Here is a 26715-nt window from a genome sequence, read left to right on the forward strand (position 1 = left end):
TAGACTCGGCTAAACGTTCGAAGTCTAATAAATGCAGAGTCGCCAGGAGATATTAAACAGATACCATATACACCGACAGACGGTCATAGTATCGTGTCATTTGTAACACTTTAAATGCAAAGTTAATTTTCAGTCCTTTAAAATAAAAACTTAAATCCGACATCACCACTTTAGAAGAAAAATAAAATGTACGTCCCACCATACCTACTCATTTGAGACATAAAATCATGTCATATATGTAACAGAATTCAAATGTTTTTCAAATGAGCATTGAATTAAACATACAAGCCTAATCTGGGCAAGTGATTTTACAGAATAAAGTAAAAATAGAACCATTTTTAATATCCAATTTTCCAGAAGTTTAAATTCAGTCTTTTAAAGTAAAATCTTAAAACCGACATCACCGCCGTATAAGAAAACCAAAACGTACGTCTCACCATACCTACTCATTTGAGACATAAAATCATGTCACATATGCAAAAGAATTAAAATGTTTTTTCTTGTTCAAATTAACATGGAAATAAACACACAAGCCTCATGTGGGCAAGTGATTTTGGAGAATAAAGTAAAAACAGAATAATTTTTTAATATCCTAATATCAAGAAGTTTTAATTTTCTAAATTGAGAGCAATATGTTTAACTATAAGTGAGAGACGAGAGAGATTCATAACAAAATTAGATTATATTTGGGAGTTTGTTTATTCAAAAATACAAAAAATAACATAAAAATAAATTAATGCAGCATGATTAGATGAACTGACAGTTGTTGAAAATGACGATCATTAAGCACCATAGACGTGGCCAGCACGCATTAAAATAAAAACTTGAATGAAACACAAATGAAAATAGCACAGCAACATAAATGCTGCCAGATGGGTGAAACAAGACAGCGAACATCCAGTGTTACAAATAAGCTACAATTACTGAAATGGAGAGGACTTTACCAACCAAAAATGGACATCAGATTCAAACTCGTATAAATAAACAAATGACCTGGTTGCTATCCACAAAGAAAACTACTAATTCTGCTAAAGTAACAACCAAGCAGTTACCATAATCTTTACAATCAGGCAGTTACCATAATCTTTACAATCAGGCAGTTACCATAATCTTTACAATCAGGCAGTTACCATAATCTTGCATATGTAGAGATCCACATGTCTACATATTACAACAAATACTCTTTCTTCCCTAACATCATCATCCACCCAAACTCTGTTGACAGTTAAAAATGCCAGACATATAATTCAACTGGGCAGTTAGACACATTCATTATACCTTTCCATAATTTCATTCACACTTTCATTTTTTTCTAGCCACATATCCATTTCGTTACCCAATATAACGCCATTTACATATAACAATCTTTCTTCCACTAACAGAACTGTGCAGACATATAACAACAAGCTACAGAATGGCTTACTAATGTAACAACAAGCTACAGAATGGCTTACTAATGTAACTGCTGAGCAGCAAAACCCACATAAATGGGTAATGTAGTATTTGATGGATAGACAGAAATGGCACGAGATAGGAAGAGTTAATATCAAAGTTTTGTTATTCTAGACAAAGTGTAGTCCATCATGGACACCCGATAAGGGGAGGCAACTCTGCTTTGAGTGACTGAATTAAAAACGTACTTGATAGTTACAGTACTGACCAGATTGGAAAATAGTCAATGCCTGTGATAGAAATCTTCATTCTGAAACTTGCACCTCAAACTGAGTAAAATATCAGGCTGGATATATAAATTCCATGGGAATTAAAAATGATTTCTACCTAACCAGCTTTTAAAGACCAAAATAATTACATGAAACTATGGATGGAAAAACTGGTCTTACATTGCAGTAGTCATACCCAAAGCACAAATTATTCATATCAATATGAATATTAGCAACAGAAAGTTAAATGTACCACCATTACAACTAGCACAAATTATTATACTATACATGACAGCAGACCCACACAGAAAAAGGAATTCATTACATTGTGGATTTTTACAACTTTTGCTTACTGCAACAAGCACACAAAATCAAAGAAATCTACACTGCATGAAATCCAACACTTTCTACTTGTGCATCATTATAAGTCAAAAGGCATCATCAGTGTAATTTCGAACAAAAAAACTGTAATTACTTAATTATTAATTAATTATCCAGTCCTTTTATAAAATTAACATCTGGATAACAATTTTAAGCAGAAATAAAGTAGAATTTTTGAATACCAGAATATTTTATTGTATCCCAAATCTCAAAGTTTCCAAGAATGATTTACAAATATATTGATTCTTAAAAAAATCCAAACTTATGAAAGAAATATTACAATTCTATCACACAAATATCTCAAGATTAATCTCAAACTTAGAGTGTCAGTGCAAGAGATAAAAGTTCTAGTGTAAATGGAAACTATAATATTTTGGTTTACATTTTTGAAAAATTTACATCTATAAGAATTGTTGAAGACATAGATATTTAAGTGGAGGATATGGTTTGTTATAATTTCAAACAAAATTGTTTTTAAAAAATAAATATTTCTGCTGAAAATGCAAATGGTGTTGAAAAACTTCAATACATGTTCATTCCAATTGCCTGCTTCCAAAAATGTATAGAGTTTTTAAAAATGATGGACTTGCAAACCAAGATGATGTTCCTCTCTTTGTCCTCCAGTATCCAGACAAGTCATGCAGTTGGGAAGATGGTCTTCAGGGGTCACTACATTTGGACTTTAATCCCTTGTTATACCCTATGGCTTCTGGCTTTGAGGGAACAAAACTAAGAATCGTAACCTTTCTTGGAAGGCCTAGAAACCTCTAAAGAAGAATGCTTTCAAGTATCACTTACAAGTATGGTTATAAAGAAATCAGGTTGGAAGTACTTGTACCACTGTCTGAGCTTTCACTTGCACTTCTTTGAACCTCACTGCTACAAGTGGAAGGTCCATTAGTGAGTGGTGTAAGACCTGTATGAGAAGTACCAGTGAGCGGGGTGAGCCCTGTATGGTCCACCATTGTGTCCAAACTGAAATTGTAAAATCCACTTGAAGGGGTGGTTATGTTGATTCCAGTTTCTGTTGCAACAGCACGAGCCATTTCTCTTTTAATCAAGGGAAGTGTGGATGGCCTCACTGATGTTGTTGTTGGCTCGGATATCCTTGGATTGGTGGCTGGTCTCTTTGTATGTGTGCAGAGATCAGTTGGGGTGTCTTCTGGTTCTTTTTTTATTTTTAGTGCATTAAGTCTCTTACTTGTCCCGTTTGCTTTACACAAGGGATGATGGGCCTGAAGGATAAACTCCAACTGGTCCTTAGTTTGTTGCAAGGTCTGAATTTCATTCTCAAGGTTGCTCTGTTCATTTTCTAACTTCTCCGTTTCCTGTAAAGGCAATGCAAAAATATTCATTTAAAATTTGAGACTAGCTTCTTGCAACATTCACCTCATGTAAATGCCATTCTAATTTATCGAAGTCCAATTTAATCTTAAAGGATTGTCCTCCTTCAAACAGAAAATGATGTTTGGAGAAATGGAGCAGTTCAAGTTAATCTTAAGTTATTAAATAAAATGCTAAAGAAAAATGTGTTGTACAAAGCTTAAAAAACACTGTTTATCAAGTTATGATACTAAAACATGGAATGCAGACAGCTCTATGCCAGAAACAGGTAAATGAATGGTACTTACTGCAAGAAGTCTATTTGTATGGTCAACACGTCGTTGACGGCACTTTGCAGCAGCAACCTTATTTCTCTCTCTACGAACTCTTCGCTTTTCTTCTTCCTCTGGTGCAAGCTATAATGGCATAAAAGTAGATCACTCTTTAAACTTTGAAGACAAAATCACTTAGTCAAATTAAACTATGATAAACTACAAAATGGTGTGACCTTAATAAATACCAACTACAACTGTGACAGGAAAAAATGTACCTGAAAAATCATGTAGATGGAGGAAAGAGGTGTAAACAAGCTGACCTACTCAAACTTTGGCTTTTTCTTACAGAAAAAGTTATCATCAAGTGGACAAAAAATGTTATCAAAGTATACACTGTGACGTTTAATAGCGATAGATGTACAGATGAAACAACATTCAATGTTTTATCTAATGAAGGTACATCATCGACTTTTCAAAAATACTATTATTGTTATTAATATCATTATTACCTTTTCATCTCTGGCTCGCCTGTGAGTTTTTCGAGCTGGATTCAATAGGGATGGATCATTGAGGTCATATGCATTCGATGAAGATGATCCATCAGATGTCCTGAATTTTTTCTCAGCCGGTGACCAGTCAGGGTCACTGCTGCTGTCACTATATCCATCGTACTCGCTATCTGCTGAATTCAGCTCAACAACAGGTGGTACAAATCCACTCTGAGTTGCAAGGTTGTGCATTGTGGTTACTGGCACCGACTGAAGTTCAATAAAAGTCTGCTCAATGTTGGACAATGTTGTGGGTGTCAAGGACGATGTCGTTCCAGTTGTGATGCCACTCATGTAAGTGGAAGATGGTATTGCATACTGAAAAACAATTTAAGCCATTGTTGAGATATGTCAAATTATTGAAAAGTACTGGTTCTAAGTTATAAACTGTCAACTCTCAAATACATAAATCTATTTTATCCAATTCTTCAAGTTTGGAAAAGAAAAAAACTGAATGAAATTGTTTTAAATAAGCAAAATGACTTAAATGCTTATGATTAAATAAACTTTTTAAACTAATGTATAAATTTTAAAAGTCTTTTAAAAACTTGTTTTAAAAAGTTTTCCTACCCTGCATGAGTAGTTCCACATATTGTTATATGGAGGATACATCCCCATGTTAGGTGCATGTCCCCTGTAGTTCTGATGCATTAGAAGTGGTCTTACTAGTCTGACTTGTATACTTTAATGAGTGTAGGCGATATCATAGATCTATCTAAATAGCAAGGCGGGACACCGGGGCATTCACTATATACCACGAGGCGGTAAGTGTATATACATGTAGGGGTGACATCACCCCTCGCTTCTAAGCATGCCCACTAACTGCGAGCTTTATTCATTAGGTGTCCTACTTCCCCGGTCGCCAAAATTTGCTTAGCGAAGGCGTTTTACATGGTGACCCTCGTAAGTCCTCGTACCTAGACTACATCGCCGTGTGTTGCACTGCCGATGTGAGGTGATAAAAACAATACAAATCAAACATGATTGAAACAAACTTACTTAATGGTGAACTAAAACAAACAAAAACTTTCAATAAATGTTAAGATGTTGAGATAAAATTGAGAAACGACTGAATTTAAGCTTACTGTGGTAACAATGACCCGTTCTTCGCCGTTGGCCATTGTCGACAAGATGTTGGCCACGTATTTCGATTCTCCGTCCTGAGAACTTGTATACATTTTGAATTTCAAGCACCTGTTGAATCTGATATGCAAATTGCTTCCTTCTAACCTTTATATTTCACCTGTCTACCGTTTTGGACAATTATATCCGGAGTTCCCTAAACTCTGGGATTCTCTTCGAGATGAGTCACACAATCTGTATGACAAGAGGGGTATACCTACACTCTTTTATACTGCGGTGAGTAAGCGAGTGAGTCATTGCTGATAAAAATAGACTATTACCTCACTACTATGGCGCGATTGTTTGATCTTGATCACGTGGTTTCCAAATAAGGATATGTAGTATGCGTCGTTTATAAATATTTATATTTTTGAATCGCTCGCTATGTATGACGTAGTAGGCATGCGTATAGAGGAACCCCAGGTCATACTGTAGGTAACAAGACGGTAAACAACATTCAAAACACCATTTGATAAGTTATTTGCGCTTTCATGCATGCGAAACATCAAAATAATGAATGAAATTTAGTTTTCGGAAAAATTCTAGATACAAACGAAACACGCACGCTGTAATTATGCTGACTGTACGTTTTGGATTTTTTCTCTTCTTCTACAAACCAAGTCTAACTATGGTGAAATTCATCCAGATTTAAGCGAATGATAATAATAATAATAATAATAATAATAATAATAATTATTATTATTATTCCTCCGTCGAATACAAATTATACAGCAACAATACTGTATATTATTTTCAAAGGTATTAATTAAAATTTTGAAATTAATGGTCAAATTAGAACTTTTGTCCCGATAAAACAATCATTTGCTAATTCCTTACCCAACCACCCCGCCAAAAGAAAACGTCTATAAAAAAAAGTTAAGCCTTTAGAATAAATGATACGATATCAGGGAAAGAAATAAGACTAGTTTTGGACAAATATTTTGGTTCTAAATAATTTTATTTTTCATATAATTTAAAAAAAGTTTTATTAGTATTCAAAATTGTGCCTGAGATTTAAAAATGATTATCTCTGTTAAATTCTAAATTATGTTACAAATTTTAACAATATATTTCAAATACATTTGAAACAAAGTAGATGAATAAAACAGTGGGATAAGACCACTTAAAATTCACTGGTTTGTTTAAAGTAGAAAGCAGGGAATAAGAAAAGATGTGCTCTAATAGCAAGTACAAAATAACTTTCATCAGTTCCTTATATTATTAACAACTAACAATGAAACAAATGCAAGGTGCTTCGAAGTTCAAAATGAAGATCCCCAGGAAACAAAAGTGGCACCGAGATAAAGTTTATTCAATTCTTGTACAATGAATGTGAAACCAAAAGAATAAATGCACCGGTATGTTTCGAACAAATACTCTTGTTTTCAGCCAATAATTGTCACTGTTACATATGTATGATTCTGACGGTGCGCAAACATTGTTATTTTTGCCAAGTTTAAGAGCTGGCATTTGACAGCATCTGAGTATACTTTAAGGGAACAAGTATACACATGTAAACAATTCATCTATGAACTTAGCAAAAATAACAATGTTTGCGCGAGCCATAAGATTTTTTTAAAATCAGGAACTAATTAAACTAAAACAAGAAAAAAAAACCCGTACTATCATTTTAAACTTGATCTACTTTATAACTCCAACTCCCCACCCTTTTTATCACCCTCCCATCCCTCTTCCACCCCCTCACAGAAAATCCCTTCTCCAAACATTAACACAGGGTTTGTAGCCCGAAAATCCGTAGAAAGAACACATTATGTGGCTTCGTTATATGACTAGCTGTTTAAAGTTTTATCAAAAGGTGTTGATAAAATGTTAATGTACCTTTACATTATGTTTATTCGACCTCTGACATCCTGACCGCTCCTGTGGTTAGAGCGTCTGCTCGAATGCAGGAGGTAGGGATTCGAACCCCGGCCGAGTCATGCCAAATAATTATAAAAACAGAAGTCAAAAGGATGGACAGGTTATTAACCGCACTTTCAACACATTATTTGATATATAATGCCGATGAAACGGGAGCAAAGATTTTAAATAACTTTTGCAAGAACACGCTTATGCAGTCGACCATGGTTGGCCTGGGCGAGTATAGAATCCAAGACCCTTGGATTACAAATACCACGTTGTACCCTACTGCATTTGAGCAGATGATATGTACATGTTGACTATATTTGTATTGTTTTGATAATCTTAAAAATATTAATATTTAGTGGAAACAGTGCATTTATTAAAACAAAATCTCAATCCATTTCACTATAGTCTCGTTCGTTTGTCCGACAATTAAATTTTCTAGTACCCTCTACTTTATGTCCGCTGCAAATATGAGGGTATCTGAAATGAAATGTTCTGAATGTTTTATTATAACTTGTGACGTCTTTAAACCTGCCGATCGAGTGACAAAATAACGTTCAATAATATGTTTTAATATATTAAACAATCATTTGAAGCTCAGTGTGTGTGGGTGGGTGGGTGGGGGATAGACAGAAAGAGAGAGATTTGGATTTTTAACGTAGTTTTAACAATTTTTTCAGTCATATCGCTACGATGTTTGCACTGTGGCAGTTTACAGCGATGTCTAGCACTGGCCGGGGCATCATGACGCAGACATCTAGCATGATGTCCCACCCAGTTACATTATCTTAACACCAGGCCAGCCAGTTCTAACACTAAGCTCGTAATGTTGAGCGCCTAGAAGGCATATATAAATACCATCTTTGTAAGTCTTTGGTACGACTCGGCCGGGGATCGAACCCACAACCTCCTGCATCCGAGGCCATTTGAAGCTCAGAAAGGTTTGTGGAAGACAGATCTCGCATATTCATGGATGATCAAAAATAGACAATCGGGTCGAAATAGCCAAACAGTTGCTCGCCAAGTATGAAAAGAATGCCCAGATACATTTGAATGAGATTTCCGCTGGGAGTGGAACATGTATTTATTGTTTTCAAATCGGACTCGAGGGAAAACAATAAAATCTGGATCGGAGAAAATGAACAGAGATCATAAATTGCACTAAATAGTCGGACTGTCAAAGGAATTTTATACGTATTATTTTTCGATGAAAAAGTCCCGGTTATCTAGCCCACTGAGTCTGACTGTGCTAGTGTAACTGGACATTTTTGAAAGCTACCGCCAAAGTGTTGCCAAAATTTGTGGAACTACCGAACCACCCGCCCGCTCACTGGTACCCAAGGGATCCATCTACTCCATGGCAACGCAATGCTGCATAAATCCATTGCCATGAAGACTTCCTAAAGAAGCATACTGTCCAAACCTTGCCACATCCTCTATACAGCCCTGATTTAGTTTGGAACGAATTTTGGCTGAATCCCGATACAAAGATTTGCTGAGGGGCAGGTGACTTGAACCGCCTTGCAGTTGGAAGTGGCGTTTTCCAGTGTATGAACAACATACCAATATGTGAATACAAAATGGCATTTGATAATTGGATAATCAGATTTATAAAGTGTGTTAAGGTGCATGGGAAGTACTCCAAAGGGATGCATTGACGTACTATTCAGTCGAAAAGAACATTTTTAGAAAGAACATCAGTATTCCGGAGTTTTTTCAATACCCATAGAATATTCACCAGATTAGAAGTGATCTTTTTTTACAGTACCGTTAAAGTTTAAACAAGGTTAAAAATCATTTACCTATTTGCTACTTACCAGCAACGAGAAGCTGGAACTGGTACTATGAAAAGACATGGTTAAGACAGGATGAATCCGACAAACCAGAGGTGAGGGCAGGGGTTGTACTTAAATATATTTTCTTTACTTGGTATATGACGTTCGTTCCAGCCGTATATCCTGATTAAACAGTTTAGTTTGCATATGGAAAGGAAGTATGATAAAAGAAAGAAAAAGAAAGCAAGAAGAAAAACGTGTGACACTAGATGGGTGGATTCAGATCTGCCGACAAATTTGTGGAGCATAAACCACATTAAACAGAACTAAGCTGGCCATCGTTGGCTCCACCTTTCATTTGAGTATATACGGGACTTCATTATCTTTGTCCGGTCTTAGCATATTGTATCTCTACTTTATACACGAATGAAAGTTATCATATTAAATAGCACAAACAATGACCTAGGTGAAATGGTCAAGGGTCTGTCAGGAGCAAAGTTTTCTCTTTGTTGCTCTATTACATTCACAGCTACAAAGTAAAGACAGTAATAGATGCCGACTATATTTCATAGACAAGCAACTATATAAACATATTTAAATCACAACCGTGAGCAAAGCGAGGTCACGTAAAGGAGAGTAGTACTATTTGTAGTTTGTGTATTGAATGCACGAGGTTCTATTGAAAGAGCTGATCTAAACAGTACGCGTTTAGAAAATCTGTGAGCAAGTTTCTTCTTCCTCATAATAAATTCAAAACCAGATTTAAGACAAAAATAAAGCAAAAATATGCAATCATGAACAGCGCTTATTTGTAGCGCACAGAACGTGCTAGGAAACAGAGGCTGTGGTGGGAAAGGGTGGTAGTACTGTTGGCGGGGATTTGGGGTTTGAAAGTAATTATGTAAAAACCATTCAATGCTAATTTCTGTAACCATTATATGGTATCCCGGGCAAGACACTGTCCTGTCACGTCGAGATTACTGATCATGGCCTGTCACGTCGAGATAAGGGATCATGGCCTGTCACGTCGAGATTACTGATCATGGCCTGTCACGTCGAGATTACTGATCATGGCCTGTCACGTCGAGATTACTGATCATGGCCTGTCACGTCGAGATAACGGATCATGGCCTGTTACGTCGAGATTACTGATCATGGCCTGTCACGTCGAGATTACTTATGCTAGATACACCTCACTAAAACCAAGTAGCACAAGTTGCTGGGACTGCATTAGTGTTTCTGAGGAAATGTACACGGCAAAAGAATGACAAAACATGTACAAAATTGCTCCTTTTCTGTCGCGTTTTTTAAGATGGATACCGAATATTATGAACAGCAGAAACATGGTACTTGTAAATCTAAACATAAAATTTCCATTCATGAAAGTGTATCAACGATACTTTGATTATAGTTTCCCTGAGAGGCGGAGTTAGCAATTACTTCCACCTGTACCTTCTTCAGAAACAAATTTCAGTTCTAACAAGTCATATAAATCCATTAAGTTTGCATCACTAGATTAAGAAAGTATTCTAAGGCAACATTTAAAAGAAAAAATTCAATGCATTCACACATTTGACTGATTTTATTCTTTAAACGTGTGCACCCATGATCTGAAGTTTAAATCCGGCGTACTCCTTTTTTGTAGCCCCCAGAGTTAACAAAACTGTACCAGTATGAGTTAAATGAGTGTACGGTATTTAGCATTCGATTTATTTGTATCTGTACGATATTCAATATTCGATTTATTTGTATCTGTACGATATTTAAAAAAGAAAATTGTTATAGTTTCCTATCATACATTTATTTTGTTGTTTCTTATTTTAATAGATGTATCAGAAAGTACATCTGACACCAGAACTGCACGTATCTCGAGGTTTGTGGTGAATGTATTCATGTTTCAAAGTGATGCATTTTTTGTTAGCTTGTTTTATTTTCTAGAAATGATATTAATCGTTCTTCGTAAATGTTGTTACTTCTATGATCAAATGGCGTCTTGATTTGAAAAGGTATAATAATATGAACTGGTCGAATTTTATAAGCTGTAACTTAGGGCCACACATTTTCCACAACTGAGCGGTTCTATTTGAAACCTTTGCAGAGAATTTTAGCCACAAAGATATTTTGTTTTTGGTTTAAGATTGGAAAAGTGACTAGCAGTTTACACTATCTTTGAAGAAGGATTTTGTTTTAGAAGGAATTCGATTTTTTGTTATCAAAAGTACTCTGCTTATGTTGAACGGATATTGTACAAGTCTTTTAGTTTTTGTATAACGCATGTATGAAAATATTTGTGGAAAGATGATGGATAGAGTGAAAAGAGAGTGTTTGTTTTATTTTGTTTTTAAAGTTTCAGACAATAACTGAAGCAAATATTCGATAAGTATGATTTACTTTTACAAGTTACATTATACAATGAAAACATTTTCTAAATGTCTAATGTCCGAACCATGGATCTGTCTGGGGTAATAAATAAAAAAACCACCAAAAATGAGAGGAAAAGTATTCTAACAATAGACTGGGATTACATTCGTGGATACTAAAAAGGAAGAAATAATTGTGACCTGAGTCCGATATCTGGTTATTTTTTGTTGGGGTGGGAAGTCAGAGTGCATACTCTATCAAAAACATGAATTTTGCCGAAACTACGAGGCCGTTGCATTACAAATATCAAGGCCTCATAACTTCTTAAAAAAAGGCGATGCTGAAATGAGTGGAAATAGTCAACGCCACTGTAGCGTCATGGATATGGCTGTAACAATCAAGTCCCCTTAGCTTCATGGATAAGGATGGAGGAAGTTGAAATCAAGGCCTCGTAGTTTGTACCAATCAAGTCCCCTTAGCTTCATGGATAAGGATGGAGGAAGCAGAAATCAAGGCCTCGTAGTTCGATAGATAAGGCTGTAACAAGTGGAAAACGTGGCCTTCCAGTTTGATGGATTAGGCTGTAGCAAGTGGAAAAGCTGGACCTTCATGGAGCAGCTGTGACAAGCGGAAAATCATTGCCTCGAAGTTTAATGGATACGGCTTTAACATGTGGAAGTAATACCACGTAGTCGCTAATAAACTTTATAATGCCGGATATCAGAGCCATTCAGAAACCGGACCGCTCATGCGGCCTGAGTGGTTACAGCGTCCGCCTCGGTTCAAACCCCGGCCAAGCCAGATCAAAGACGTATAAAATTGGTACAAGTAGCTGCCTCGCTTGGTGCTCAGCATTAGGATGTTAGTGTTAGGACTGGTCGGTCTGGTGTCAGGATAATGTGGCTCGGTGGGACATGATGATACATGTCTGCGGCTTGATGCAACAGTGCTAGACATCACTAGAAATTGCCCCACTGCAGACGTCGTAGCGATATGACTGGAAAATTGTTAAAGCTATATTAAAAATCCAAATCACACACATATTCAGAAACGCGAAGACGTTCCCTTCAGAAATTCCCTTAGATTCTTTTTTATATGTTAAACTTTGTGGCTGGATTTCTAAAAAAATTCTGCACGGAGTTCAGGCTCAATTTGAAAGAGACCATACGTGACTGAAGTATGTTAAATACTGTGTATTACCTATTCTTTTAAGGAGACCCGTGGTGGCTGAGTGGTTAGAGTGCCGGACTCAACGACCGAAAGAGTGCTGGTTCGTATCCTAACATCAGACCAACCTGGGTCAGCTACCGTGGTATGGACAAAGCACAACACTACAATTGCCTCTGCACTAAATATCTGACTAGTGTTGATGTGCCGTAAAATAACACACCAAACTATCTTTTTTAAAACGTAGGAAGTGCAAACAGTTGAAAATAAAAACAGCAGGAACTCTAAAATCCTTGTATTGGGTACATAACTGTTCACTTGAGGAAAACATTTCATTTGACAAATCTGTTATATACTGTTAAAACAGACTGATCAATTCGCTTTTATTTAACATATGCAGTTAAAATAGACGGATTAATTTTATAATAACACATTAACATAAGAAAGGTTATATCGTGTCGAGGGACAAAAACAAGCGGCGAATTCAACTTGGTGGCACCGCCGATCTAATTATTACGTACATCCCCTCGCTTTTTATGTTGATTCGTCTTACTGCGATGGAAAAATCTGCCATATGACAACATAGATAAATCTGAGACTGTCATGTTATAAAAATGGAAAATTCAAAGTCTGAGAGAGAGAGAGAGAGAGAGAGAGACAGAGAGACAGAGAGAGACAGAGAGAGAGAGATGGCCATATGATGGGCAGTCTTAGATATAAAAAAAAGACTCATTAGAAACGCAAGTGAGAACAATAATCGAAATGTGGATTAAGAGGAATATGTACAAATAATCTCGTATCGCAAAACAGTTTCGGTGTAGACATGGCTTAACACTGAATACGGAGAATACTTATTTCCTCCCTCATAATATTTTAATTCGGCGATTTAATCAAAGGTAGAGAACAATACACGACTTATAAAATCTTTGTTTATTGACAAAGTTTAGAGTTTAGCTGTTTTGTAACACGCCATGTTTAATACTGCATACAATATACAGACTATCCAAAAGTGACGATGAACAAGAGTTTATGATAGAAAATGAGCACTTTTTTTAAATACAACATCTCATCTGTCAAACATCCATAAATTTCTAACATTGTTGGGATGTATACGCTCCCCCAGGCAGTGATCATTGTGTTTTTTTCCCCCCAAAATGACCACAAAAGTTCAATGTAGCTTGCAAAATGTGATCTGTTGAAATGTGAATAAAGTTGTTGTTGTTGGTTGGTTAAGGAAGGACGGGGGGCATTTTCAGTCAGCTTGTTTACTCTGTGTACTTATCGCCTCTGCAGTAGTTATAATTGTCTTTATTAAAGGCTCTGCTGACATATTTTAATTGCATCTGGACATCAAAAGTACTTGTGTACCGCTTTAAGTCAAATTTTAAATATAAATGAAACAATATTAGGGTTTGTCTGTGACGAGGAAATATGAACAGGTTGTATTACACGAATAACAGGTTGTATTACACGAATAACTAACTACTCATCTTAAACATAGTCGTCAAGTACGAATTCCTCTATGACAATATATAGACTGCGTGCACTATACATGTAAATGCTCAACCCCATTGTTCTGAAGTCATTTACGTGCTTCATATCGGTCCATTTCATTTCTTTCCGAGTGCTCCGGGATTAACAGTTACATGTTAATGTTCAAAATACAGATTTTTGGTATGACATTCTTTACAACCTTGTAACTGACATAATATCCGTAATATTATCGGCATTATGAAATCGAACTTTCCACGTCAAAAATTCACGATAAAATACGTAAATAGTTCCTTTCTCTCTCTCTCTCTCTCTCTCTCTCTCTCTCTCTCTCTCTCTCTCTCTCTCTCTATATATATATATATATATATATATATATATATATAATCTGATAATATCTCAGATCTAAAACGAGCTAATTTACGGTAAATAAGCAAAACATTAGTGCAGGGGAACTGAAATCAACTAAAAACTGTGTGGAGAAGAATTTTTATTATTACTAATCAAAAGATAGTGTAAATAGTTGAAAATTACTCAGATTTAATTGGCAGGTATGTGTTTAAAACGGGAGCTGAAAACTTGCCATCCCTCCACTCCTAACCTCTTTTTTTTAGAGTTCTTTCTTTCATTCGTTGACTGATTTTGATCTTAATAATTATGAAAGTACACTTAAAGCAACAAAGCAAATATTTGCTTTATTTAGTTTGCTTGATTTGAACGGCATTTTAAGCAACTTATCGGCTATATCATGCCAACGAAATAGAAGCTTGGGGTCTTTCCCAATGACGCTTTGAGACAGCCGACCAAGACCGGCCTGGGCCGATATCGAACTCGCGACCCTTGGATTACGAGTCACGTCCAACCAGACGAGTTACCACAGCTGGGTTTGAACGTCTGACGCATGCAGGACACCTGAGTGCATATAACAGTACTCGTCCAGGATTCTTAGAAAGGCGCTAGATTTTCTACGTGAAACGATTTGCAACTATACTACGCGCCCACAACCCTAAAAAATGACCGTTCTGTTACATAAAAACTTAAATATTACTTTACTATTTCATTCAATTGTTTTCGTTTGTTTGTTCACTTTCATTTCAGCGATTAGGCATGTTCTGCCTCGTCCATGCCCTAAAGAACTCAACCACCACCACTATTATTTTTACCTTATTACCCTAATGAGAAAATCGAAAGTACATACAGAGATCAAAAGACAAATATGGAAGTGTATACAATATAAGTATTGGTTTGCTTTATTTTACTAATAATACTGCAATAAAAAGTGCTGAAACTGCCACACAGTATCAGTGCCGACTGTGTTAGCAGTTTCGCAGAAAGTCATAGATAATTTCAACAGCCAATTCGAATGGCTGAAAGGGGGCCTTCTCAGTCCAAACACAAACTCGAATAGTAGAAAGGGAGATGAAGGAAGCCAAAAGCAAACTCGAATAGTAGAAAGGGACCTCCAGCAAGCCAAAAGCAAACTTGAACAGTATAAAGGGAGCTCTAGCAAGCCAAAAGCAAACTCGAACAGTAGAAAGGGACCTCTAGCAAGCCAAAAGCAAACCCGAACAATAGAAAGGGACCTCTAGCAAGCCAAAGCAAACTCGAACAGTACAAAGTGGGTCATTGCAATCAAAGATCATCTTCGGCCTTTGAGTATGGACGTCGTGTTTGAATAGACCAAAATTCGTTTTTTTTTTCGAACCAAAACAGCTGTTCATATCCAAAATAATACAGTATGATCATGCATGTTCGCTCCCGCCCTCCACTTCCACCTATAGCCCGTCCCTACGCAGTTTTAGGCATCTGTTGGTATGGTCGTCTATAAGTAATTAAATAATTGTTCGAGGGCATGAAGAGGCTGGGGCAGGTTGTACTAAAGTTTCGAACATGAACATCACAAAACCGAATCAGCATTATAAAACCATAATTATACGTATGCAAACAAATAATTGTCCTTCTCCTCACGACATTTGGCTATGGGAGAAATCCTGCCAGTCATTCAATATTTATTTATGCAAACAGGCAAATGACCTTGCAGTAAACGACGGTTATTCTCCGAAACTATTTGGAGCCAAGACCCTACACACCTAATGCAAATGGCCCCACTTCGATTATCATCCACCTATCTGTACTCCCATTTCCCCGGTAAAGCTTCACCCCACCCTATACAATTAAAAGGCCAATACATGTTGGTATCACACAAATAATCCCGAAGCAGCTGAGCGAATCCACTTGACCTCTGTATGAAGGCTACATGTAAATGTACTTGTACACCTTGTGGTCAGTGGTCTGCTATTCGGTGTTATCGGTCAAGTACGTATACATCCTGTATCAGATGCTTACTGGTAATTTATTTTTTATCCCATTGATCACCGTATTGACAGCATGGTTTGATTATTTTTCCTCACTTGCTTCCGAGTGGGTTTGATTGATTGATGGATGTTACATGTCATCTACATGCGCTATCTGCCTTGTCTTTATTTGTTCATGTCTAAACCATTAGGATTTTAAAAAAAAGGTGGGGAGGGGGGATAGCGCTCTGACTTTGCTTTGGTTATATGTTTACAAGGTCACATTTGAGATCTCTCATTCATTTTAAAAAAAATAACAATTACCACCACTACTAGGTTATTGTTTCCCTTTTGGATTTATGTTTCAAGGCAGAACACTATAAGAAGGTTATTTAATGACGAGGGAATTAGGGTAAAGTGCAAACTGCCCAAGGACACACAACATTACTGACACAGGCTGATTTGATGGTAGGATTCGAACCTGCGTCTTTCGGTTGCGAGTTTGGCATGGTAACCACTGCGCCGCCGAAACTCCTGTCTCCAAGTTATAAGTCTCTTACGACGTAGGGGAGAGCGCATCGGACTTGAATTAGGTTAGTGTATTGAGCGATACTGGAGTCGCGAGTTGCCGGGTTTTTCAGCACAAGATAGGCTATACATGGCGGCCAGTATAAATGGTAGAGGAAGAACCCAGGAAGATCCCGGAAAGAACCACCGACCCACGACAAGCTACAGGCAAGCTTTCTCGCATACCCACACTGGCCGAATACGAGACTAGAACCCACGCAGACAGAGGTGAGATGGTAGGGATCCGTAACGGTGAGCGCTTTAGACCATTCGGCCACTCGGGGTCCCCAGCAGTCGTGATTAGTAGTAGTTAGAACAGTAATGATTAGCAACAACATCCAAATCAAAGTAAGAATTAGTGCCTCGTGATAAAAAAAAAAAAAAAAAAACTTCATCAATCATCACGAACGTCAACATCACTGTACAACTACTGACGTAAACCACTATTCAGATTCATCACACTTATAAGGCCAGCCCGCCTCGAGATACCTCGAGATTGCAAGAAAACAACAGTTCGCACGTGTCCATGTGTTTGTCTGATGCTGGGAATAACTAAAATGCTAAATGTAATTAATTCACTTTGACGCACCTTTCCTTGGGGCGGAGAATGATGATGCGAAAAACACCCTGACACCGGGTAATAGGTTAACGATAGGGTCAATCATTGATAAGTGTCACTTGGTGCAAGTATGGAGGTATGACACCTATAATGAACAGTTCACCCCCCCCCCCCCCCACTAAAATCAATGGACTACAACTACTCTCTGCAGTGTGTGTGTGTGTGTGTGTGTTATTTTTTTGGATTTTTAACGTAGCTTTAACAAGTTTTCAGTCATATCGCTACGATGTCTGCAGTGTGGCAGTTTATAGTGATGTCTAGCACTGGGGCATCATTCCGCAGACATGTCCCACCCATCCACATTATCCTAACACCAGGCCGACCAGTCCTATCACAAACCTCTTAATGCTGAGCGCATAGCGAAGCAACTGTTAGTAACATTTTTGTTAGTCTTTGGTATGACTCGGCCGGGGATCGAACCCACGACCTCCCGCTTCCGAGCCGGACGCTCTAACCGCTAGGCCATCGGAGCGATCACTCTATCAAAGAAAGAACACACATACACACATGCAGTCTTTAACACCCATTTTAAACACACGCATTCAAGTTTGCAATGTCTATGTGACATAGACTTTTGCACTTTTACAATCTTTTGTTCCTGTTCCTCTTTTTGACAATATCACTTCATCCCCCCCCCCCGAAAACAAGACAAAGTATTAAGTAACATCACAAATCGGGTCATACAAGCAGCAGGCCTTTCTCTGTGTCATCATTTGTTCTTACAAAACCCCAATGAATAAGGAAAATAAAGTACTACTAAGTTGTATGACTAATACTGAAGAGAAACTCCTTCCCACAATTCCGTTTCATAAGTACAAATTCAGTACGCTCTCTTTTCCGATCGTGTTGAATGAAGTATGTGTCACTTTTCCGACTAGTCAGTGTGTGTTTTCAGTATCATTAACAGCCAAGTGACTAATATTGACAGCTTCTGCGATGATACAGTGACCAATCAATGAGTCTGTATTAAGGTATCACTATTGAGATGCCCGGATTTCTCAGTACTTCTTGTACCAGTTCCAAGTTCCCCAGACCCGCTGACATTTCCATGCTTGCACCAAGTGACACCTAGTCGTTGGGAAACAGTAATACATTTTTTTACCTGTACCAAACAAAACACAATCTAATTCGAATCGCATAAATAAAATTGGAAACTGTTTATGTAATATGATATTTAAGGACCTGAGGACGTCCAAGCGTACTTCTTCAATATGAACAACACAAATATAAACTGACAGTTTTGCTACAATCCGGTCAAGAAAGAAAGACAACATAATAGTTTACTTGAATTTTCCACGTATATGCCGATTGTATAGCAGTAAAACTAGGCTCGTCGTATAGTTATTAATAATTTACCTTAAGAAATGGCTCTATTTATGGTGCAAAGACGTCATATTAGGGTATTGTCTGCTCTAATATGTGTTGGCACGCGTGCCAACAAGTACTGCTTTAACCTCGCGTGCCCAGGGGACATTTTATTACTTATAAGCCCACTATATTATTTGCTAACCTAACTAATCTGGTCCAGCGTATTCCAGGAATTTAGTAGCTGAGACACGTTTCCAAATTTTGAAGTGAGTTTCAGTTTGTTTGTTGTTGTTGTTTTAGTGTAGAATTTTAAAATTAGAGATCGAAATTTGTTCCGGTTTTCGTAGTAGTGGGGTTTCGGTTTACTGGGGTGAATGCTAATACTAAAGAAGGAAATGTGTGTGTGTGTGTGTGTGTGACCACCAAGCTCCGCCCAAGGGAATGGATTCAAGTTCCTGAACCGTTTTGCATATCTGCAGATAAAACCTAATCATATCCCACGGTATAAAGCATCTCTCATATGGCATAGAAGGAACTGCGCAACATTACATATGCATGCACGCGGTACGTACTGAAGGGCAGAAAAACAAAACAGGAGCACAGTTTCTGCGAAAGATACGATTTAAAAAGCAAGACGTTTTGCATATTTAGAATATGTACCAGTCTATTTGACCACACAAGTGTATAAACAAACATATGTCCGTCTGTAGAACCCTGTGAACCTATGTCCCTTTGGTAGGCAAACGTGCAAATTGGTCAGTCAGTCAGTCAGTCAGTCTGCATGCATATGTATGTATGTGTGTGTGTGTGTGTGTGTGTGTGTGTGTGTGTGTGCACTGGTATGTCTTTCTCACTTTTAAAGTCTTCATATATTAGAAAATAACTCGTCATATCGCTTCCAAAATGATTTCCAGTTTTAAGTTCGAGAAAACAAGAGAGGAAATTCCATCCATGTGACATCGTCCATATACAACACACGTTCCAATCATTTTCAACTAAGTGACGTTAATTGAGAGAGAGAGAGAGAGAGAGAGAGAGAGAGAGAGAGAGAGAGAGGGAGAGAGAGATGAGCATACTATATTATACGTAAAATATACGTCAGTCAAAAACAGAGAACAAATAAAATAATTGTTTTTGTTACATGTAGCAGTCGTTTATTGTAAACAGACTGGTGTGCACAACATACATTGACTTGTCAACTCAACGGAATTACTTAGGTGCACAAGGTGTAGCCGACGATATATTAAGATCAATTTGTATGTGGATATTTATTATATGGTACATTGTTTTCATCCTAACTTTAACAAATAACTGACACTTTACCAAATCAACACGATTCCCTGGAGACGCCCTGTTCATTCTGATCAAATCTGTCAAGGCTACATGTATTCAGTAATAAAAATCCCTTTCTTTTTGCACGCTTCTGATAAAATTAACAAAATTTATTTCCACTAATTGAATATTAAAAATTAGATTACGTCTTAGCTGCGTTATCAATTTGCCATTACTACATAAAATTGTTAAAACCTTAATACAAACTGTCACAGCATATGTTAGGGAAATAAATTCACGGTTATTTCATTCAATGCCATTTTTGGTATCAATTGACAAGTTATTCTGCAAACAAAGTTTCAAAAAGATTATACGAAAGACTGAATGTACATGATTGAGTGGATAATTTTCACAGATAAGGTCACCGCTTCTTTAATTTCTGAATAATAATCTACCTCACGCCATTACTGAATAATAGTCGGCGAGGGTGATAATGGGCAATATAACTGGATAAACGCACAAACTGACAAAATGTACTCTTGACCTAAATGACTAAATATTCAGAGTGGCTAATATTTTTCAGCACAATAAGCGAAGTATTATATTTCAATCCCCCAATGCTTTTTGTTGTTGTTGCTGATATTAAATTGTATCTGCGATATTGTTGTAACCTGCGCATGCCTGTCATTTGTCCCATCTCCTAAATCGCAAGGTGGACAGTTATGTAACTTTGTTGTTACGTTGCCTCCATGGTGACCATCTGCGAGTGGGATTTCATTATTAGCTTCTCTTAAGGTCTTTGTGATGGAGATAAAAGTCACATTTTTAAAACCAGTTTAAGTTATAATAGAATTTTTCAGATAGTTTCTATGCAGTCATAGTAGACAGACGCACCATCTCTGACACATTTTGCATTTTAACCACTGGACCAATGTCTGGGTGAATGAGGTTGAGTAGGGAGTGGGGTGGGGAAGAACGGGTGGGTGGTGGGATCGGTGCGTGGAGTATGCAAAGGAAAGAGTGGGATTAGCGACGGCGAGAAATTCAAACTGTTGATGTTAAACATGCTAATTTTCTACAGCATATCTATAAAAAAACCAATTACGATCCCTTTTTATATTTGTTAAAAGGTGTCTTAAATTTATTTCCTTGACAAGCTGCCCACGTTATACGCCTAATTCTATAATTGGTAAAACGTCACTGGGTGATCAGCATTTTTGTTGAAATAAAATGTTTATATCATTTTCATAATTACTAGGAATTTATGGGTGGGGTTACTATACTTGCAAATCAGATCCAACGGAAAGTACACCTCTCCCTATTGCCATAACACTAAACCCTGTCATGATACAACAGTCATTGAGTGCGCAAGAAGTCGTACCTACTAGGCGCGCCCGCAGAATTATTTTCCGGGGGAATGGGGGTGGGGGTAAACATGTAGTTATAATCTATTAAGTTTTACTGATATACACCAAAACATGTTAAGAGGTGAAATCCAGAGGGGGGAGGAAAGTGCCTCCTCTTGCCGCTATGTGCGGATGCCGATGTACCTAACTCCGACATTAAGTTGTTGCTCTAGAACTTTCTCATATCTTCTTTAATATTCAGTGTAAATGAAGTCTGGAGTAGTTTTGCTAAAATACGCTCTTGCTGCCAATTTTAAGTTTGTATCGTATTATCACGAATAAAAAAAACCCCTCAAAAATCGAATTCATCATTTGCACTACTTCAGTGCAAATTAGTGCATGTCATTGATTCTAAATGTGTAGTAACAATATGTAACTTTTAGAGAGAGAGAGAGAGAGACAGTCAGAGAGAGATTAAGCAATATTATCATAAAGGGAGGTAATGCAGGTAATATAGTAAGTTAATAGTAAGCGATTGAGTGCTTCCGCTTTGACAGCTAAATTGCCTCCCGTCTCCAGTTATTGCTATGCATTTCTCTTGAAACTAAGCTTTCGTATTTTGAGAAGGCTGTGGGGTCTTTCTTGAGGGGGATATATTTTCAACCTGGTCGGTAAAACTTGTACCAGCTTAGTCTGATCTAGAAATTAAATCTTGAAAGAAAGAAATTTTTTCAAATTCATCCATGTCTAACCGTTCAAATGAAGTGGACACATGGTAATCATTAATATTTCAACATATACCACGGATTATAGTTTACTGGAATATACATTGGTTCTGCGGTCTTTGAATCTAAAATCTAAGGTACTTTTTACATTAGACTATCTTTAAATTTCAAAATCTGCCTGTGTCAGATAAGAGCGTACACAAAATTAAAATGTGGAAGTCTATTTTGGAGTTACGAAAACTTTTAAACAACAACAAAGAGCTGCCTATTCTGTATGATCGTGGTCAGTGTAGTGTCAGATGAAGTTTATATACTAATTCAGTTATGACTGGGGGGGGGGATAAACAAGTGTCATTGTCTTTCCTGCTTGTACAATGCCTTATTTTCCTAACGGTAATTAGATTCTTTAAGGAAACGAATATAAAGATATATACTAATATTGAAGAAAGTGTTAGATAGCTTCGTTTCGTTCAAAATACGAATCATCCTTCTAATTTCGGCATTCCCGGCTTCAACCTCATTCCAGCCAACTGAATCTAAAAACATCAGAGCAAGTAAAGTTGACTTAAGCAATATGACTTTTATTTTTAGAAAAGCGTCGATATTGGCTGGCTGCCAAGTGTGAGATATTCCCATCAATCTGGCCTGTCGTTTCTGTCAGTCGACGGAGAAACACGTTACACAAGGCTGTTATTTGGGTGACCCCCACAAAAAAAACATAATAATGAGGGTCGATTGCTTACATTGTAGAGACTAGATATTATCTCCCACGCCGATTGTTTAGGGGACACGAATGTTAAAAGTCAAACAGAAATAGCTGCAAACTCTTTGCCCCTTTACCTTTTTGATGACTTTCCATGGTCAATATAAAAGTTGTCTTGATTGTAATTTGAAAAAAATTCTTCGTAAAACTGTAATGTTTCAGCATGTATTTTTGCAAAACGTAAAATTGACCGTGCTCACTGAAGCACTTTCGCTGTCAAATCTTCAGTTTTCAAGATGAGTAGTTTCAGCACATTGTTGGCTGTCCAACGTTGGGGTCAGTAAATCTTCCACGTATTCCGCCATCCCGTTATGCCCAAAATGGAAGCGATTGGTTTTTGAGAAAACAAAGTAACTTGTGAAGGTTGTACCTTGCATATGGAAGGCAGATCGATTTCCCCATTGAAGGGGTGGGTAGGTGTGTGTGTGTGTGGGACAAATAAACAGCATAAAGTTTCGAAGCATCAAAGTAATACTCAGCATCCGATCTGCGTACTGAAGGTACATATACTAAATAGCCGGCCATTGAAGCATATCCAAAATAAGGAAAAGATTCGCAAACTGAAATGAATACTTTAGTTTATATGCACACACTAACGTGAAATTTTGTCAAACGATAGGATCGTTTTCATGAATAAAAAAACAAACCATAATTGCTGTTTCTGCTTCTAATTTTTTTGTTTTACGAGAAATGATTATGCGATTGCAAAATTACCTGATGTAAATACTAACATAACATATGAGTAATATATGAAAAAATATATTATGCTGTGTCAAGGAAAATGTGGCTGTCATAAAGATGGCTACCTCACATACATGGTTGGTTTGAATGTCGTTTTCATTGGTAAGGTATTGTCATTCATCGCTAATAATAAATCTTATTTTATTAACTGGTACCCGGGAACTGTCTCAGTTCTGTTATCTGTTTACAAATCCTGGAATGCACTTGTCAGCCTAGATCAATTTGCATAATTTAGGATAATTGTATTGATTTTAATTAATTAATGGGAATAGAAGAAAATTTTCAATCCCTGCTCCGTGATATGTTTATTGATCTATGAATAGTCTGATTTTTAATCATCATGTTTCCTATCTCAAATGGTTCTTAACATCGTAATATTTGTAAAGCAGTGACAAACATAGTCAAGTAAACGGTCAGTTCGTAAAGTGCACATATATAAATTTTAAATGAATTTTGGTTGGTTGGCTTTGTGCGTTTTAACAGCATAGTTAGCACCTAATAGCTATACACGGCGGCCAATATACTTTGTGGAAGAAAAAAAACCGAGAAGTCTACGGGAAAAACCACGGACCCACGGGAAGCTACTTGCAAGCCTTTTCACATACCCGCGTTGGCCTAACCGAGACTTGAACCCACGCAGACAGAGGTAAAATGTCGAACCCACTCAGACAGAGGTGAGATGCGAGTGATTTGTAAGAGCGAGCGCCTTGGACCACTCGACCACCCGGGTCCTCAGACCGCTCGGCCACCCACGGTCCTAAAATTTAAATGAAAAATCGTAATTCTTTCGGTCCTGATTAAAATGGTACAACGTCTTGAATAAGTGTGCAGAAATTTCTTCACCCCAATCTATTTGGAGCACATCGGCAATTACCACAATCAGAGTGACCGTAGAATTGACCAAGAAGATGAAAATCAGACAACAGTTCCTGTACAATGATCGGTCAATCCTAGTTCTACAATGTAAGACATCGACCCTGATATTTATGTTTTGTGGGTCGACGTTTTAGTCCTAAATAACGACGCAGTGTAGCGTGTTCCGATTTCGACTAAAACCGGAACGAGAAGTCAAATTTTCAGGAATATCAACACACTTGGCAGCACATATCTGCGCTTTTCTACAAATTAAAGTCATCGTGTTTTAGTCAGATTTTACTGACTCTGATGTGTTATTTTCTAATACATTTAAATTCTCACACAAGCAAATGGATGTGTTTTCAAGTCCCGTTTTCCAACATTTCATTTGGCTGGAATGTGTTGGAAGCAGGGAATGCCGAAATCGGATTAAGTTGACGTATGTTTCTTGAACGAAACGAATAAAATTATATTAATATCGAAGACCGTGTTTAGATAGCTTCGTTTCGTTCATCCTTTGAACCGATTTAGTTATTCTTGGCTTCCATCGCATTCAAGCCAAACGAAATGTAAGCCAAATGAACTTGAAAACAGGTCAATTTGACACTCTGCGCCATAGCCGCTAATTAAATGACTCTGCTATTTGGCGATTTACTATCCAAGTTTGGATATTATTCCTATGTCAACCAGATCTGAGGTCAAATCTGTATGTTGAGAGCAACAAATTAGTTCCAAACACATGGCCCCATTACTTTGTTAATTTTCATGAACTACTGATGTCAGTCTAATATATCTCTTGAAATTAATTTTAAAATAATTTCAGAAAAGTGTGTTAATATGTGTTTCTGCAAAGCGTAAAATTGGTGATGTGTATTCGAGCACTTCTGTTGTCAAATCTTCATTTTCGGAGGTACATAGTTTTGCACTTTGTAAAGCTCTTCAATTTCGGAGGTAAGTAAATAGTGCTTGAAGTTCACAAGCTTAAACAGAAGTGATCGGTATTGAAAAACACAGGAAAACGTGAATTTCTGTCCATATGCTTGTGTGAAAATTTAAATTTAGTAGAAAAAAAAGACATCTGAGCAAATAAAGTCTGACTTAAACATTATGACTTTAATTTGTAGAAAAGAGTAGATATGGGCTACTAAGTGTGTGAGATCTTCCTAAAAATTTGACTTCTCATTCCGATGCTGATCGACAACGGAAGATGTTATATTGCTCCGTTCTACTGGCAGTAAGACATTGCCCCCCCCCCCCCCATATCAGAGTTGATTTCTTACCTTGTAGGACTAGGTCAATTCAAGTTTCGTAAATAGTCAATATGGTCCGAATGGGAGATATGGTCATACATTAGCAGTATACTTAATAGGATTCACTGAGAGACTTGAAAAGCTGTCAATGTTCAACACCCACTCGCACCCTCCCCACCATCCACCCCCGTATCATCGCTCCCACTTTAAAACAAAGTTCACACAACTTACACCATTTAAGCCAACATATTTTTATATCTATCAATGCATCCATATCTCTACGTATATATCTATCATCTGTTTACTCACCTACCACGTTCACTGCTTAGGACAATGGTAGTCGATCCTTGCTAAGTTAACGAAGAAGTTCTGGTTTTCTCTGTCTTTCTGTGCTTTGTATTTTTCTTGTGGTATATCTGACAATAATTATACGAGGTTTAAAACTGTTTGTTGAAGCCATCACGCCTGATATTCCGTTTTATATTGCCTTCTTGATGTTCTCAATAACGATCGACACGTGATTCCAAACTTGACTCCTGAGTCATTGTCATAAGCCTGTCTTCTGAATGGCAAGGGAAATAACTCAATGGTCACGGTGAAAACCACACCTGTAGCGGTAATGGGGCCTGATGAATGGAAACGTGCTTTACTGTGAATAGTAGCGTATTGATCGTGTCTATCGTCTTACACATTGACTGCTCCACCTGATATCGCATTTATCACGACGGCCAAAATATAGGTCGATGAGTTAGAGTTTTGAAATAGCACTATACAGATATAGAAGTCGCAATTTAGGAACCGTCATTCACAAATCTAGAAGTATGAGTCCAGGTGAACCTGACAGATTCGTAAAAATCATATGAAGCGTCGTCATCATTTATTTTAACTGGCTGTAACAGAGACGTTATTGATGATCAATACAGTTTTATGGACACCTTAAGTTCCATCCTAAGTAGCTGTGGCTTGGTTAGCACTTTAGAGGTGTCCCCTCGTAAAAACTGTTTT

At 37.3% G+C, this 26715-nt stretch overlaps 1 protein-coding gene across 4 annotated transcripts; it reads right to left on the minus strand.

Moving 5' to 3' along the window:
• Positions 1–680: 680 nt before the first annotated feature.
• Positions 681–26263, minus strand: LOC149805465 (uncharacterized). Of its 4 annotated transcripts, none has more exons than XM_089950059.1 (4): positions 26024–26263; positions 4150–4506; positions 3674–3781; positions 681–3370 (listed from the first exon to the last, which is right to left on the minus strand). In XM_089950059.1, the coding sequence occupies exons 2-4, from the start codon at positions 4480–4482 to the stop codon at positions 2849–2851; spliced, it is 963 nt and encodes a 320-aa protein (XP_089806185.1). In that variant the 5' UTR covers positions 4483–4506; positions 26024–26263; the 3' UTR covers positions 681–2848. The 4 variants fall into 4 exon arrangements, with proteins under 4 accessions (XP_089806185.1, XP_089806184.1, XP_089806182.1 ...); XM_089950058.1 differs by having other exon boundaries at positions 26020–26263; XM_089950056.1 differs by lacking the exon at positions 26024–26263 and adding an exon at positions 5274–5528.
• Positions 26264–26715: the final 452 nt, after the last annotated feature.

Source organism: Sinohyriopsis cumingii, chromosome 2 (genome assembly GCF_028554795.1).
Source record: "Sinohyriopsis cumingii isolate HCF-2022 chromosome 2, ASM2855479v2, whole genome shotgun sequence".
Classification (NCBI taxonomy): Eukaryota; Metazoa; Mollusca; class Bivalvia; order Unionida; family Unionidae; genus Sinohyriopsis; species Sinohyriopsis cumingii.

What these genes read in the sequence shown, in the direction of transcription:
- LOC149805465 (XM_089950056.1), bottom strand. Translation starts at nt 5,366, where the DNA reads ATGTATACAAGTTCTCAGGACGGAGAATCGAAATACGTGGCCAACATC. An exon ending in AACGGGTCATTGTTACCACA is followed by an intron (nt 4,507 to 5,273) that starts GTAAGCTTAAAT and finishes ATTGTTTTTCAG; the next exon opens with TATGCAATACCATCTTCCAC. An exon ending in GGCGAGCCAGAGATGAAAAG is followed by an intron (nt 3,782 to 4,149) that starts GTAATAATGATA and finishes ATGCCATTATAG; the next exon opens with CTTGCACCAGAGGAAGAAGA.